Source organism: Micromys minutus (genome assembly GCF_963924665.1).
Source record: "Micromys minutus genome assembly, chromosome: 9".
NCBI lineage: Eukaryota > Metazoa > Chordata > Mammalia > Rodentia > Muridae > Micromys > Micromys minutus.
In genome coordinates, this window is record NC_137978.1 from 61,215,971 (window position 1) to 61,233,288 (window position 17,318).

General features: G+C 47.5%; 1 protein-coding gene across 2 annotated transcripts; it reads left to right on the top strand.

The window, feature by feature from the left end:
* Positions 1-3,193: 3,193 nt before the first annotated feature.
* DFFA (DNA fragmentation factor subunit alpha) lies at positions 3,194-14,461 on the top strand. Of its 2 annotated transcripts, none has more exons than XM_080920585.1 (6): positions 3,194-3,389; positions 5,107-5,268; positions 6,482-6,624; positions 11,249-11,438; positions 11,613-11,764; positions 12,905-14,461. In XM_080920585.1, exons 1-6 carry the CDS (start codon positions 3,254-3,256, stop codon positions 13,112-13,114), a joined length of 993 nt encoding a protein of 330 aa, XP_080776711.1. In that variant the 5' UTR covers positions 3,194-3,253; the 3' UTR covers positions 13,115-14,461. The 2 variants fall into 2 exon arrangements, with proteins under 2 accessions (XP_080776711.1, XP_080776712.1); XM_080920586.1 differs by having other exon boundaries at positions 11,866-13,045.
* The last annotated feature ends 2,857 nt before the right edge of the window (positions 14,462-17,318 follow it).

Sequence of the window (17,318 nt, forward strand, 5' to 3'; positions counted from 1 at the left end):
AAAGCCTCAGGTAGAGTTCAAATGCTTGTCATGCTTAAAGGTCAATATGCTTAGCCAGTAAGTTTGAACTGTAACCTTGCTGATGTAACCCGTGCCTCTAAAAAGTATAAAAACTACTTGTTATAACCATTTGTCACTCCCCACTAGGAAATGATTGAGGGTTAACCTCTTACATTTGCATCCATCCCTGATCTCTCTCCTCTCATTCAAGGGAGTCTCCAGGTAGTTAAGACTTGATTAGAGTCTTACAATATGTTTATTGTTGTTGTTGTTGTTTCTAGACAAGCCCTTTCTTAGTTCAAAACTTCTATGTAGTACAAGATGAACTTCTAATCTTTCTGCCTCCACCTAGTGGTGCTAACAGACGCACTTTTATTCTTGAAGTAAATCCCTCCCTTGTGTCATAGCACCGTGGGCACACTTAGGGACTACTTCTTTAATAAATACATAAAAATGTAAATTAAAATTTAGCCATTCAGTACACTATTATTCTCTGAGTATCTATGGTTTCTCAGAAGCGTTCAAAGCTCCAACACCCGGCAACTCTTAAGAAACTCAATAGTGCTTTCTCAGGCTGCCTCTCCCAATGCCTATGCTTAATCTATATTAGAATTCACTCTTAAAATGGGACTGTAGCTTATGTGATAAAGCATGCATAAAAAACTGGGGGGGTGGAAAGATGGCTCAGAGGTTAAGAGCGCTGACTGCTCTTCCAGAGGTCCTGAGTTCAATTCCCAGCAACCACATGGTGACTCACAACCATCTGTAGTGGGATCCAAGGCACTCTTCTGGTGTGTCTGAGGACAGCAACAGTGTACACACATACATAAAATAAATATATGTTTAAAACTAACAATGACAACCAAACACACTTGTATTAGAAACAAGAGGAATATGTTGCCAAGCAGTGTCTGGACTTTCCAAGTAGCCCTGTGGTTCACGTTTCCCTCTACGTTCTGACTCGAGATCTTATCATTCTTGCCAGAGGAAACATTTTCTTAATTTCCATTTCTGTTTTCAATTCTGTAACCAGGCACCTCTCTATTCTGTAAACTACTGTTGAGGGTTCCTACTGAGCAGAACAGGAAATACTGATCTTATAGGTAGAAAAAGTACAAAAGTACTTATCTTATAAATCAAAAGCAAGGAGATATAAAATAGGAAAATAACCGGTTAGTCAATATCAGGTCTCTTCCGGGTTATCTTTTTGTGTAAGAATTAAGGCAGAGGGGATTTCTTGATCGAGCCAAGCGGAGTGAGCCTGTTTGAGAAATCTGCCTATGTCTTTCATCTTGATGTCTGGGAAGTCTAGATAAACAGTTCATTTTTAATTCAGTCGTGTGGAACTTTAGCATGAATATCTTTTGCCCTCATTACCAGGAATCAAACTTAAAGTGTTGCTCAGGCTAGCCAGTGTTCTAGCGTTTAGCTACACCTAGTCTGTATTTTTATTTTTAGCCCAATTCGTTGGTGTCTAAAATGACTACTTAGGCTACAGCAATGCCCTCCTGCCATTGCTGTTTAGAAGCTTTTTGTGTAGCTAAGGAGAGATGGCTGTGTTGAAAACAGACTCCATTCAAAATATCCTGAAAGTCCGCAGTATCCCACAGATACAAGCAGGATAGAAAGACCTGGAAAGAACATGAATCCCTCTCAAAGCTGGTTAGTGTTTCATGACAATGGAGAATCAAAAACAAAACAAAAACAAAAAAACTTTCAGATAATAAAAACCACTGTTTAGTTTGTCTGTATGGAGATAATCATACCAACTCTGAGCATTATCTATTGAAGCAAGTACTGAACTGTACTAATTTATTTATTTTATTATCTATTAATTAATTAATTATTAATTAACTTTGGGGTTTTATTATTTATTTATTTATTTTATGTATGTGAATACATTGTAGCTGTCTTCAGACATACCAGAAGAGGGCATCAGACCCCATTACAGATGGTTGTGAGCCACCATGTGGTTGCTGGAGATTGAACTCAGGTTCTTCTTCAGTGCTCTTAACCGCTAAGCCACCTCTCTAGCCCAGCTTTGGTTTTTGAGACAGAATTTATGTAGCCGTGGCTGTCCTGGAACTCAGCCTGCAGACCATCTGGTCTTGAACTCACAGAGATACACCTGCCTCTTCCTCCCAAGAGCTAGGGTTAAAGGCATTCACCACCATGCTGGGTTACAAAAATAAAATGTGAAGAAAAAAAAAAAGACAGAAAAAAAATTAAGAAATATAAGTAAACCAGCTCTTTTTTAAAAACTTAATAATTTCATAGCAGTCATTTGTGTGTGGTGTGTGAGCACACGAGAGTGCATGCGTGCATACAAATGACACACTGTGCTTTTGGAGATCATAGAACAACTTTTGGAAGTCTGTTCTTCTACCGTGCTGGGCTCTGGGATCAAAGTCAGGTTGTAAGGCTGGGTAGCAAGCACCTCTACCCACTAAGCTCTCTTGCCAGACATTTAACTTAATGTAAAATGTTTACTTAGTATTTCACCTGGCTTGTAAGTCATATCCTTTAAACAATGTAACTTCAAACTCCACAAAATCAGTCCTGAAGTGCTTGCTTAGCATGCATAAGGCCCCAGGGTTAGGCCCTAACACCAAAAAACTAAAAGTCACAACATCAGCCAGACAGTGGTATGTGCCTGTAATTCTACCTACTTAGGAAGCCGAGATAGAAGGATGATTAATTCGAGGCTTCTTTGGGCAACTTAGCAAGACCCTGTTAAAATAAAATAATGATAATGATAATAATGATAATAATGATTATAATGATATGATATAGCTCTGTGATAAAGTATTTATTTGCAAGGCCTGTTATAGCAAGCTAAGAAAAACCATATATATGCACATGCACATACATATATATATGCAGGACAAGATTTTCTCATTTATGTAGATTTGACTGTGAAGAAAGAAGAAAAAAGAGTTGGGTGGGGGAGGCAAGAGAGGGAAAGAGAAAGAAAAGAACAACAACAGGACAAAAATCACCAATCCCGACCCCTTTCCTAAACTGAATCCCCCCGCCCCTGGCTTTGAACCAAGAAACTACAACTCCCATCGTGCGCCGGAACGCCTGTGATTAGCCACCACTAGAACTACGTCTCCCGGTGTGCCTTCGTCTTGCGTAGCTTACTGAAAAAACTACATCTCCCGTCAGGCCGCGAGAGGAGGGGTGCCAAAGCTTAGGGAAGTGGCTCTGGGCTGCCTAGGATTTCCCAGAGTCTCCAGGTCCCACTTTGAGGATGGCGCTGTCGTGGGGAGCCAGCGCCCCGAACCCGGACGATGTCCGGCCTCTCAAACCGTGTCTGCTACGCCGCAACCACAGTCGTGATCAGCACGGCGTGGCAGCCTCCAGTCTCGAGGAGCTGAGGAACAAAGGTTGGCTGCTGAGGGGACCTGGCGGGGTCGGGAAGGTGACCCTAGAGCCTAGGGAATGCGGCGGCCTACGTGAGTCCAGCGATTGGCAGATTCCTGGCTTTTTTACTTATCTATACTGAGAGGCACGTGAAGGGGACGGGAAACTGCTTATCCAGGCTCACTGGCCTGATTTTGGACCAAACGGAGTCCGGCGTATTCTGTCCACTGGCTCACAGAGGCGATACTGGGGCCCCCGGCGGGGTGGGGATGGGTGTCTGCTGTCAGTACCTGTTCCTTTAAAAGGGAACTGCCAGTGCCTGCCCCTTAAAGCCCAAACAAGGAACGTAGGCCAGGTTCTGAGCCTGACTATACCTTGCACGTAGCCATCTCTGAACCCTTAGTTTTCTTAGCCGTGTAGTGGGTGTGTTCCTGGCCTTGCTTCAAAAGATTCTTGGGACTCTCAAGTGAGATAATCTGTTCAATGGTTACTTACAAGCGTTATTAGCCTGTAGCAACAAATGAGGTACCCAAAGAAGTTCTGCAGGTCTTTCATGTCTGCTAGCTCCAGGCACATCATTGTGTGTGCCAGGACGTGCAGCGCTCCTGAGAACTGCTGAGACCTAGCAGCAGGGTTGGATTTGGTGACAGGGATTCTGTCACACCGAGGTTTTCATTTCACCCACCCACCCATACACCCCCCCACACCCTCCGGGCACTAGGTTACACTGACTGGGTGTCCTTGGCCCAGAGGCTTCCGTTCTCTGCAGCTGAGCCTATAGGAGACTGGCTGTTCTATTTTGGGTGATGACAGCCTTAAGGAAAGCCTCTTGCCTGGCAGTACTATAAGTGAAAAGACTGAGTGGAGCTTCTGCCCGATACTGTCCTTCCCTTCAGAAGAGCTGCGATCAGAAGAAGCCTTTTTATTTTCTGACATTTGATATGTAGAATTTAAGATTACCACTGACTATGTGATCAAGAGACAACATTCCTCGTCCACAGTAATCAGACCAGCCTCTGGTTGGATGCTTATTTACGTAGACTCAAATGCCTCCTATGTTAGGATGCTGGAAAGATGGCTCAGCCGCTAAAAAACGCTCGCTGCTCTTGCAGAGGATCTGGGATCAATTCTTAGTACCCACATGGTGGTTTACAGTCTTCTATAACTCCAGTTCCAGGGCATCCAACACCCTCTTCTGGACTCCATTGGTGGGCACAATGCATGTGTGTGTCCACACACATACTTGCAGGAAAAAAAAAAACACTCATGCATATAAAATCTAAACAAAGAAAAAGTTTAGTCTTAATTGTGCCACTTACCATGGGATTTTGAGTAAATTCCTTAATGTCTCAGAGTTTGGGTTGATTTTCTGTAAATTGGGGATAATAATAGTAACTCCTTTATAGCATTAGGTTTTTACCAGAAACACAGTTAGAATAGTATCAGGCATATGACAAATGTCACATATGTGGGTCATACCAGAGAGCACTAAGACATCATGTCTTTTTAATATTTATGTACTTTATGTATATGAGTACACTGTAGCTGTCTTCAGACACACCAGAAAAGGGCGTCAGATCCCATTACAGATGGTTGTGAGCCACCATGTGGTTGCTGGGATTTGAACTCAGGACCTCTGGAAGAGCAGTCAGTACTCTTAACCGCTGAGCCATCTCTCCAGCCCGACATATCATTTTTTTATGGATGTTTGTCACCTGACACATATTTTCTGCTTCTCAGCCTGTGAACTGTTGGCCATCGATAAGTCCCTGACACCGATCACCCTGGTCCTGGCAGAGGACGGGACAATAGTGGATGACGATGACTATTTCCTTTGCCTCCCTTCCAACACGAAGTTTGTGGCGTTGGCCTGCAACGAGAAATGGACATACAACGATTCGGGTGAGAAATGCAGGCTGTGCAGCCAAGAGCCGTCCTGGCTCACTGACCTGCGCAGGCCAGGGTTTGCTGGCCGAGTGCTTACACAGCAAATGTCACCCTCTGTGCCAGGCTTGGAGATGCAGAGGAGTGACACATCTCACCCAGACCCATAGCAAATGAAACCCAACATGTCAGTGAAACCGGGGGTGTGAGTCTTGGCTCTGCCATTTCTAGCCAGGTAACTGGGCAAACTCTACAGCCTGCTGGATCCACACTGAAATAATAATTACAGTATCCACCCCAACTTAAGAACTGAGAATGTCTCCGGATCTTGTCCGAGGCATCATGTTAGTCACCAGATCTTATCTGGCACACAGAAAGGTCTCTGCAGTGGTGGCTGCAGCCGTCAGCGGCCCTGCAGATTCAGAGCTGAGTAGCAACTTGTCACAGAGCAAGGACCACTGCTACCTCAATGAGGCAGGCCGCCTTCCGCCACGGATATGTCCGCCACCGATGAACTTGTCATCCCTTCGGCTGTCCCCAGTTAAAGAAAGGATCAGTCTCCACCCCTCCCCCACTCAGGGGAGGTGCGCTGGGGAGAGTACAAAACCAGAACACAGCCAAGCATGGGGTAGACGCCTGTGGTCCCAGCACTTAGGAGTTGGAGGTAGGAGTGTCGGCAGTCCTTGGCTAGCCTCAACTACATAGTGAATTCAAGTCTAGTGTGTGTTGTGTGAGAAACCCTAACATTTCCTCCTCTTCCCTCTCTTCAAACCACTCCCACCAAGCACGGAGATTATCAAAAGTCGGGTGTGGTGGGACCTTTGGCCCAGTCGTTACCATCCCTTAGGGTTAAGTGGCTGCTGCTTCCTTTTTTGCCTTTTGAGACAAGGTCCTATTCTGTAGATCAGGCTGGCCTCTGACTTGCTACGGTCCTCCTACCTCAGCCTTCTGAGGGCTGGGATTAAAGATGGTAGCTACCACACTTAGTGTAAACACTACAGTGAAGTTTTAAACATAAATATATTGAAGACAGAAGAGGAAGAATTAAGGCCCGAGCTGGGGGTTAGCTTTCCTGTAAGTCCCTGAGAAAAGGTACGCCTTCCCACCAAGACCCCCACCCCCACCCCACTCCCTGTCATCGTCCCGAGTGGTCAGTGCGAAGGCCATGCACATTCTTCATGGTGTTGTGTTGGCCCTTGAGTGACTGACCAGCTCTCTCGATCTCTATCAGATGGAGGAACAGCTTGGGTTTCCCAAGAGTCCTTTGATGAAGATCAAACAGACAGCGGGGCAGGGGTGAAGTGGAAGAATGTGGCCAGGCAGCTGAAGGAGGATCTGTCCAGCATCATCCTGCTGTCGGAAGAGGACCTCCAAGTAAGTCTTCCCCACAGCCCCACAACACTTGCCAGCCTCTACAGTCCCAGAACCTTAGGTTCTGTGCCCCCATCTCCCTGGCCGTAGGAATTCCATTGTTTTATTTCTGTTGATATCTTTTTCTTTCTTTCTTTGAATTGTCCATTAATTTGAAATTTTTATAAGAAGATCTTTTAAGATGTTTGTGTGTTTGTTTCAAGATAGAATTTCCCTGGCTGTCCTGGAACTCACTCTGTAGACCAGGCTGGCCTTGAACTCATGGAGATCCGCCTGCTTCTGCTGGAACTAAAGGTGTGCGCCACTGCGCAGGGCCAGGATTTGTCTTTATTTATATGTATGTGTGTGTATCTGTGGGTGTCCGCAGAACCCAGAAAGAGCTGGATCGTGTGGAGCTGGAGTTAAAGGTGGCTGTGAGCTGCCTGACTTGGGTGCTGTGAACCAGCCCTCACTCGTGAAACAGCAGCAAGCATACTTAAGCACTGAGCCGGGTTTTGATTTTCTGAGATGGGTGGGGTCTCTTGTAGCCCAGGCTGGCCCCTCCTGCTCTACAACCAAGGTGCTGGGATTACAGGGGTGCACAGGTTCACTCTATCTGAGTTGATTTGTTTAGTGCTAGGCACTGAGCATGCTCAGCTGATCTTCACTTCTAACCATTTACCTCCAGTGGGTCAATTCATAAATGAGTCTTACACCTAGAACCCTCATGTGTAGCCCTCGCTGTCCTGGAACTCACTATGTAGACCAGGCTAGCTTGGAACTCAGAGATCTGTCTGCCCCTGCCTCCAAGTGCTGGGATTAAAGGCATGTGCAGCCACTACCCTGAAAAAATAATTCTTAAAAAATCTTCAGACACATCAGAAGAGGGCATCATATTTCCATTACAGATGGTTGTGAGCCACCATGTGGTTGCTGGGAATTGAACTCAGGACCTCTGGAAGAGCGGTTGGTGCTCTAACCACTGAGCCATCTCTCCAGCCCTATGTACCACTTTCATGCCTAATGCCCATGGAGACCTGAAGAAGCTGTCCCATCCTCTAAAACTGGAATGGCAAACAGTTGTGAAAGGCCATGTGGGTGCACAGGAACTTATCCTGGGTCTTCTGCAAGAGCAGCAAGTGCCTTAACCTCTGACCCGTCTCTCTCCGGTGTCTTGTTTTGATTAGCATTTTGTATGCATGAGACTCTTGAGTAGATTTTTAAGATGCACATGCCCAGGACCCACCCTAGACCTGATTAAGTGAATACACAGGGCGGCATCCAGGGGTGGGGCGTGCCTGGAGATTAGGTGTGATAAGGAAGTGGCTCTGCTTACTTTTTAATTTATGTGGGCCATAGTGGTACACACCTTGAATCCCAGCGGTCAGGAGGCAGAGGCGGGTGGATCTCTGTGAGTTTGAGTCGGGCTTGGTGGTCTACAGAGTGAGCTCTAGGACAGACAGCCAGGGCTACAGAGAAACCCTTTCTCAAAAAATGATGATGCTGATGTTACTGCTGTCTAGATCAGCAGACTGTGGTGAGTATGGACCGCTGTATGCTCATAAAAAGGGATGGGACCTCAGGACTGAGGGGACAGTAAGTACAGTCCCTGAGCTCAGTTCTCGGCGCCCACGTGGAAAGGCCAGGAGTGATGGTGCAGGCTTGTAATCCCAGCGCTGGGGAGGTCACAGTGCCCCCAGGGCCTTGATGACTAGCCTCACCTAACTAGCGAGTTACAGGTCAGGGAGACGCCAGATAAGGCATTGGAGAGATGACGGCTGAGGTGGTCCTCCGGCCTCCTCGAGAGTGTGCACACAGAAACACGCACATCTGAGCAGCATCAGTGAATCTGTCTTTAGTATTGTGTGTGCACACGCGCTTGTGCATATGTGTGTGTTTACCTTTCTATTTCTTATGTCGGTCGTTTTCACTGGGTCGAGCTGTGTAACCCTGGCTGGCGTAGGTCTTATTACGTAGCTCAGGTTGGCCTCGAACTTGCAAATAATCTTTGCTGCTTCCGCTTTCCAAGTGCTGGGAACAGATGTTCATCAGCACCTCTGGCTCTGTGATTGCATCTATACGAATGTGCTAGGATTTGTAATACAAGGGAGAAAATAAGCAGATGGAGTCAAGAGGATCATGAGTATGTGGCCAGCCTGGGCTACCTTAGTAAAGACCCTGACTCAAAAACAGGAAACAAAAACATAGATAAATGCTTGTGTGGGCTGGGGCGCTATAGTTGCTAACGAGCTTGGTTTCAGATAGTAATTTTTTTCTCAGTGGGATGGGCACACACATGGGTCACCCTCAACAGTGGGAACACAGTCCTAGAAGGACTGCGGTGGGCTATGCTAAGACTCCTGGAGCAGAGGAATCGTCTGGACGCTCTGGGAGAGTGCGCCCTTCCCCAGTCACCACTCTCCTCCCTGGAGACAGCTCATCTGTCAGTTCCCCTAAAGATATTTTGTCAACAAACAAGTATGCCAGTTTTCTCCTGTTCTTTGTTTTTGCTTTGCTTTGTTTTGTTTTTCCCAAAGGGTTTCTCTGTGTAGCCTTGGTCGTTCTGGAGTTTGCTCTGTAGACCAGGCTGGCCTCAAACTCAGAGATCCACCTGCTTCTGCCTCCTGCTCCAAGTGCTAGGATGAAAAGTATGTACCATTGTCTTAGTCAGGGTTTCTATTCCCGCACAAACATTATGACCAAGAAGCAAGTTGGGGAGGAAAGGGTTTATTCAGCTCACACTTCCACATTGCTGTTCATCACCACAGGAAGTCATCCCTCCCGACCCTAAAGCAAGGGTCGTTTTATTATTAGCTCTTTTTGCTTGTTTCTTGCTTGTGAACCCGGAGCCTTGTGAACCTCAGACACTCAGCCTCTCAGCCCCGCCCTAGCTTTGTGAAATGTATGTTTCTTATGCTGCCTAGAAAGCTAACATGCCTGAGTTCAGATGGGCGCCCAAGAGTGCCAACAGTGTATGTTTCCTTTCTGTTGTTGGTTGAACCCAGTCTTGGGCATTGAGGCTGACCGTAAAGCAGCGCTGGGCTCACAGGTGTGTTCTCCATACTGTCCACCTCGGATGCTGGCCTAATCCTGACAGGCTTCGCACTGAGCTATGTCCTCAGGCCTGGGTTTGTTTTGGAGACAAGATCTCTAGCCAAGCTAATCCCAAACTCTTAGCAATCCTCCTGTCTCAGCTTCCTGAAGGGTTGGCTTGTAGGCATGCACAATCATGCCTAAGTTTTTGGGTTTCTTTCCTTTGTTTTTTTTTTTCCTTTTTTTGAATCAAAGATTTTTATTAAGAAAGGGTTTTAATGGGCTGGAGAGATGGCTCTGTGGTTAAGAGATGCTCTTCTTAGAGGTCCTGGGTTCAATTCCCAGCATCCACATGGTTGCCCACAACCATCTGTAATGAGATCTGATGCCCTCTTCTGGTGTGTCTGAAGATAACAACAGTGTACTCATGCATAAAATAAATCAATATATCTTAAAAATAAAAAAATAAAAAAGAATGGGTTTTAATATCCACTCAAGCAGCAGCATCAACGAAACTGCTTAGACCGAGCACAGTACAAGCCAGGCATGGTGGCTCGTGTCTAGTTCCAGCACTTGTGGGGCAGACATCTGTGATATCAGCAAACCAGCAATGGCTCCAGAGTAAGACTTTGTCTCAAAAACAAAACAACACACACACACACAACACCAAAACCCAAAGGACCCTATACATCAAAGACATAGCTGTAGACGTCTTGAGAGAATCCTGCCTAACCTCAGTCTTTAAAGAGATTTATTTTACCTTATGTATATGAGTGTTTTGCCTGCATTCATACATGTGCACGTTTGCCTGTTAGATCCCCTGAATTGGGGGTGGGGTGGGGGGGTCCATGGTCCACATGCCCAAGGTGAATAGGGCCCAGTCCGATTGGGAGCAAGTGCTGAATACCAGAGAGGTTGTGGAAGAGAAAAGCCTTTTTTGGGAATCTTAGGCGCAGCATTTTTAGGCAAAGGCCTTTCCCCTGCTGATCTTTAATGAAGCAGCTCTGGGATGATTCTCGCTTGTTCATACAGCTTTGGGGGGGGGGGTGCGTGTAAATAAGTAAAAAAAAATAAAGTGCATACACCTTATTTAGGGTGAATCGGGGATTATATACCTCTTGGGAGAAGGGCGTGAGAATATCCAGGACGGAGAGGTCATTGACTGAAGGCTAAGGCTCTCTTGATACCTCATTAGATTGGAGAACTCCAGGTGCTATGCTCCATTCTCGAGTGAGTGTCCGTGGTCCTCTCAGTTGGGTGCCATGGTTCTGTGTTCCAGAGCAGATACAGGAAGCAGCTCATCCTGCCGTTCTCACATCTCTGAGATTCTGGGGGGGGGGGGGGGGGTGAGCTCGCTCCACCTCAGCAATTGTGCCTGTCTGGTGGCACAGCCCATTGCCCTGCACCCGTGTAATTACATTTCCAGACGGAGGCTTGATTTTGTTTCTGGCGAGACACCAATACATCGTTCTCCCAGTTTTCCCACTAGAATTTTGGAAATGTCAAACATTTTTCTCCTTAAGTAACTTGAGAAAAAGAGGAACTGGTCCTGAAATGGGTGTGTGGAGAGCCCCAGCCCTGCGTGCGGTCTCTCAGAGCCTTTCTCTCATGCCAGGTCCTCATCGACATCCCATGTGCAGAGCTGGCCCAGGAACTCTGCCAAAGCTGTGCCACTGTCCAAGGGCTGCAGAGCACACTCCAGCAGGTGCTTGACCAGAGAGAGGAAGCCCGCCAGTCCAAGCAGCTCCTGGAACTTTATCTCCAGGCCTTGGAGAAAGAGGGCAACATCTTGTCCAGTCAGAAAGGTAAGGCTCCTACCCCGGAGCAGCCTTGAGGTTGGGGCCTTGTCTGCAGAGTAGCCTAGGTCCCTGAGGATGGCTGTCCCTGGGAAGGACCCTTCTCTCTTGCCCACTGAGGTCGCCTGCTTGGCTGGGGACTGCGCTTTCTCAGCCTGCTGCTGACTCTCGTCTGCATTGCAGAGTCCAGAGCTGCCCTCGGTGAAGAGCTGGATGCAGTTGACACGGGCATCAGCAGAGAGATGGCTTCAGAAGTGATGCTCAGAAGCCAGATCCTTACTGCACTGAAGGAGAAGCCTGCTCCAGAGCTGAGTTTATCTAGTCAGGATTTGGAGGTGGGCAAGAACTAGGGACCCAGGACTGCGGAGAATGGCTTCTTTGGAATTATAGTTTGGAGGTGCAGAGGCATGTATGTGGATTTCTCTCACCTCTACAGGCTGACTCGTGGCTGCCAATTTGCTTTTCAACACAGCCAGAGCATCTGCAAACATCTCACTTAATGTAACTCCAACTGGCTTTTCTGAGGTGGGGAGGAGGCAGAGTCTCTCTGTGTAGCCCTGGCTGTCCTGGAACTTGCTCTGTAAAGCAGGCGGGCCTTGAACTCGCAGAGATCTGCCTGCCTCTGCCTCCCAAGTGCAGGGATTAAAGGTGTGTGCCACCAACAATCAGCTCCAATGACTTTAAAAAGAAAAGGGATGCACTTCCTCAGGTCATCAAATATTGTCTCTCCTCCTGATTGACAGTGACCTGACCGGGAGGCCCTGCGGGGCTGGAGCCTCTGAGGTGGCTTCTAGATAGAGTCAAAGATCCGTAAGTACTCTGGGGCCAGCACAGTAGCATAGAAAGGAAACTTACGGCTGGGGGTGAAGATCAGCACTTGGCCAACATTTACACAGCCCTGGCTTTGGTCCCCAACACCATGGGAAATAAAAAGGTGAGCTTATGGGGCCCACCTGTGCCCCATTGTCTCTCAAGAGCAGAGAGCTAGTGAGCTGACAAGGGAGCCCACCAGGGCGGCGCTCTCGTGGCCGAGAACTGCCCGATTCTAGGTAGAGGGGAAGGAAATTATATTAACTTGGGCTTAGTTCAATTTCCTGTTGTGCTTGGAGGATTTTAAAAGATATGTAAACATGTGCCATGAAAGGCACATCATAAGCAGGTGGTGGTGGCACACGGCTTTAATCCCAGCACTCAGGAATCAGAGGCATATAGATTTCTGAGTTTGAGGCCAGCCTGGTCTACAGAGTGAGTTCCAGGACAGCCAAGGCTATACAGAAAAAAACCCTGTGTCCAAAAAAGAAAAGAAGAAAAACGAAAGAAAGGGGGTGGGGAGGAGAGGAAGGCAGGCAGGCATATGGTGAATTCCAGGCTGGCCTGGGCCACAGTATGGGTCCCTATCTCTAAAAAAGAAGAAAGAGAGCAGCCCAGCGAGGGGCGCAGAGCTACGGTCTCAGTGGTTCTTATTCTTGCCGCAGTCGGTATCCAAGGAGGACCCCGAAGCCCTGGCTGTCGCTCTGAGCTGGGACGTAAAGAAGGCAGAGGCAGTCCAGCAGGCCTGCAGCACGGAGCTCGCCCTACGCCTGCGGCAGGTGCAGACCTTGCGTTCACTCAGGAATCTTTCGGCCAGGAGGAGCCCACGGCCTGCGGAAGCGCAGAGGCCCAAACGGGCCAAACGAGACTTATAGCCCGGAACAAGCTTTGCGGAGGAGAACCTGGTTCTGAAGTCGGTAAACAACCTTCCGTGCTCCTCACCGCCTACGCTCCCCTCAGCCTCCTGCGCTGCAGCAAAGCTGTTCCGCGGCTGTGCGCACGTCCCTCTACCTCCTTTTAACTACTGGGATTTTCGTTTTGTTTTCTTATCTGTAAGAGTGTTTTGACTTCATGTATATCTATCTGCTTACCTCATGTCCATGAAGGCCAGAAGACAGAGTCAGGTCCCCCGGAACTGGAGTTACAGACAGCTCTCAGCAGCCGTGTGGGTGCTGGGAATCGACTCTGGGTGTTCTGGAAGCGTAGCCAATGCCCTAGCCACTGAGCCGTCTCTCCAACCCCCAGAATGTGTTTAGTGTGTATGAGGCCTTAGGTTCCGAGGGAAGTACTTACCAAGAGCAACGAAAACCTGTCATACTTTGGACTCCACTATGACTTGAACAACAGAACTTCAGACACACAGTTGTGGAGAAAAAATCGTGGTCATGAACTTACTTCTCACGATAATAAATGCAGTTGCTGTTTGCTTAAAGGCACATGCTGAATTTGCAGACCCCAGGGACATGGAGTCCAACCCACCACCATTTCTAATGTCTGACCACTGTGACTCTCTGTTCCATTTTCTAATATGTTTTGCCAGCGGGGGGTAGAGAGACTCATTAAGTGGGTCCCATGCTCTGCAACTCAGGTTTCTCCGTGTAGACCAGGACACTTCTAGCTTTTCTCTGCAACCTCTGCAGTCTGCAGTGCTGTCTGCCTTCAGGGAAAGGCCTTGTGTATGATGGGAAGAAGACAAGTCTCCAGCCCAGTTCTTTCCTGTGTCGGGTGTGTGTGCTGGGTCCTGGGGATTGAACTAGAGCTTCACTCACAGATGCTGAGCACGTGCTCCCTAACGAACCACACCCCAGCCTCACATTGACAAAGAAATGTTGCATTAAGTCTTGGGGTGAAGGTGGGGTGCACAAAGCAGATAAAGATAATTGCTTCCCGGCTGGAGAGATGACTCGGTGGTTAGAGCACTGACTGCTCTCCCAGAGGTCCTGAGTTCAGTTCCCAGCAACCACATGGTGGCTCACAACCATCTGTAATGGGAACTGATGCCCTCTTCCGGTGTGTCTGAGAATAGCTACAGTGTACTCATATGTAAAGTTAGTAAATATTAAAATAGGCTTCCTTGCCTTCAGTGGGAGTCGGAGTCGGGTCTGTTGGCAGCTTTTACATCTTGTTGTGCCAGACACATCAGTTCCAAATGTTAGTGCCAACAGCTCCTCCCACATCTTCTTGGTGCCTCGGTCCTTAAATAAAAGCCATTGTTGATCTTCCATCTGCTCTCGTTTGTTCAGAAACACTAGTCCCTCCTAGTGTAACAGTACAGGCACAGAGGGAAACACTGGTCCCTCCTAGTGTAACAGCACAGGCACAGAGGGAAACACTGGTCCCTCCTAGTGTAACAGCACAGGCACAGAGGGAAACACTGGTCCCTCCTAGTGTAACAGCACAGGCACAAAGGGAAACACTGGTCCCTCCTAGTGTAACAGCACCGGCACAGAGGGAAACACGTCCTAATAAAACTGTGTGTGTTACACTGTATGGGACCAAACATGTCAAAGCTGTCAGACAACACAGCAGCATTGTCCTGGCAAAGAGATTCCCCAATGAAGTTCTGAACAGATTATCACCTGACTTTGGGTTACATCCTAAGTGTGTTTCTAGAAATCCAGGATATATTAAAGCTAAAAGTAACTTTTAAAATAATTCTGGTACTTGGGAGGCAGAGGGTCTCCGGGAATCTGAGGCCATACTTACCTACACAGTGAACTAAAGGTCAGCCAAGGTTAAAAAGTGGGGCACCCTGCCTAAAAAAAAAGGGGGGGGGCAGGAGAGACGGCTCAGCGGTTAAGAGCACCGACTGCTCTTCCAGAGGCCCTGAGTTCAATTCCCAGCAACCACGTGGTGGCTCACAACCATCTGTAATGGGATCTGATGCCCTCTGCTGGTGTGTGTGAAGACAGCGACACTGTAATCATATACATTAAATAAATAAATCTTAAAGGGGGCAGTATGGAGACTGCAGCATCCCAGCTGCAGAGCTTCTACAATGCTGAGTGCTGACAGCACTCCTGCCTCTCACCTTCCTGACCCATCATCCCCAGCCGGGTCCTACACTTCCATGTAATCTCTTCCACCTTTGTGGCTTTAGCTACCTGGTGTACTGGCCTGGTAAGAGAACCCAGCCTGCAGAGGTGCTCTGTGAGCAGACCTAGTGACTTCAGCTTGACACCCCCCCCCATTCCCATCCCATTACATCCCACACACACATTTTTTAAAGATGGAGGAGGGGCCGGAGAGACCTCTCAGCAGTTAAGAGCACTAGCTGCTCTTGAAGAGGACCTGGGCTTCAGTTCCAGGGGATCCAACACCTTCTCCTGATCTCCATGGGCACCAGGCACACATGTAGCCACTCGTTAATTAATTCTAAACACTTATAAATGTCTAAGATATGATCCTCCTGCCTCAGCCTCTCAAGCAGGAAGGTAACAGGTACACCATAACACAGGGGCTGGGACTGGCTTCTTGCAAGACTTGATCGTGCGGGTCATCCATGCGGATGGAAATGTGGTCGGTGTCCAGCAAGATGACTCAGCAGGTAAAGGCGCTTACCTCCAGGCCTGAATAATCAACTCAATCCTCAGGGCCTTCGAGTAGAAGGGAAGAAACAATTGCCCTTTGACCTCCACATTAGCACTGTGGGACGTGTGTGTGTGTGTGTGTGTGTGTGTGTGTGTGTGTGTGTGTGTGTGTTCACTGCACAGAGAATAAGTGTAATCCCCCAAAATATTTTAGCTTGAAACCTTATTTTATTAAAAAATTTAAAAATATTTATTTATTTTATGTATGAGTACACTGTTGCTGTCCTCAGACACACCAGAAGAGGGCATCCGATCCCATTACAGATGGTTGTGAGCCACCATGTGGTTGCTGGGATTTGAACTCAGGACCTCTGGAAGAGCAGCCAGTGCTCTAACCGCTGAGCCACCTCTCCAGTTGCTCCAGCCTTCTAAAAACAAAATGCAGCCACTTTCCAACATGCCTAGAACTAGATGGTGAGTGAGGCTTGCCTGTCCTGATAGGAAAAAAGAATGTCAACCTAGGCAGGGCCTAATGAACTCTCCATTACATTAACCTTACTTAGACTGGGAATGTCGGTCCCCATTCGGCATCTGCTTCTGACAGGAGCCCTGCTAATTACCACTAATTACCACTCACCAGCCTCTAATTTCTGGGTAAAAGCAGGAGGAAAAAAATGGATTTTTCATTTTCCAGGGAGAAAGGACTAATGGTCATGGTCATCTGTAAAACATACGCTAAATTCATTCCGAGTGTTACTGGGGAATCCTCACTAGATAGTTTAGCCATTCAATTCCTAAGTACCTATGCATCATGTTTCTTCAGATTTTACATGTAGAGTTTTATATATTTGGGTTTTTTCAGCTGGATCTTATACTTTACTTTTGCTGTTTTTCTTTTATGGTTTTTAAGCTTTTATGGTAAAGTATGTGGGTGTGTGTGTTTGTGTGAGAGAAAGAGAGAGAGAGAGAGAGAGAGAGAGAGAGAGAGAGAGAGAGAGAGAGAGAGAGCGCGCACAAGTGCTTTCAGTTGACCTTGGAGATCAGAGGCATCAGATTCTCCCTGGAGGTGGAGTTACATGCATTTGTGAGTTACCTTATATGGGTACTGATAACTGATCTAGGTCTCTCTACAAGAACTTTTTATTTAGTTTGTATGTGTATACATGTGTGTGTGGGTACATGCACCATGGACTGCATGTAGGGACAACCTCAGGAGTCAGCTTTTTCCTCCCACCAATGTGTCCTGAGGGTGGAGTTGGCCGAGGGCTTTTAAGAGACTTGGGGCAAAGTGTGATGGTGCTGTTGCCTTCAATCAGGAGCAGGAGGCTGATCTGAGTCTTCGTCCAAGTTGGTTTACACAGTGAGTTTCAGGACAGCCAGGGCTACACAGAGAAACCCTGTCTCAATTGAATAGAGGAGGAAGAGGAAGAGGAGGAGAAAATGAGGAGAGAGAAGAAACTTGGAAGTGATATGGTCTTAGTTTAAACACGTGCCCAGGTGCCAGCTTCTGTGGCGACCTGTCATCAAACCTCAAGAGCAGGCAGAAGGT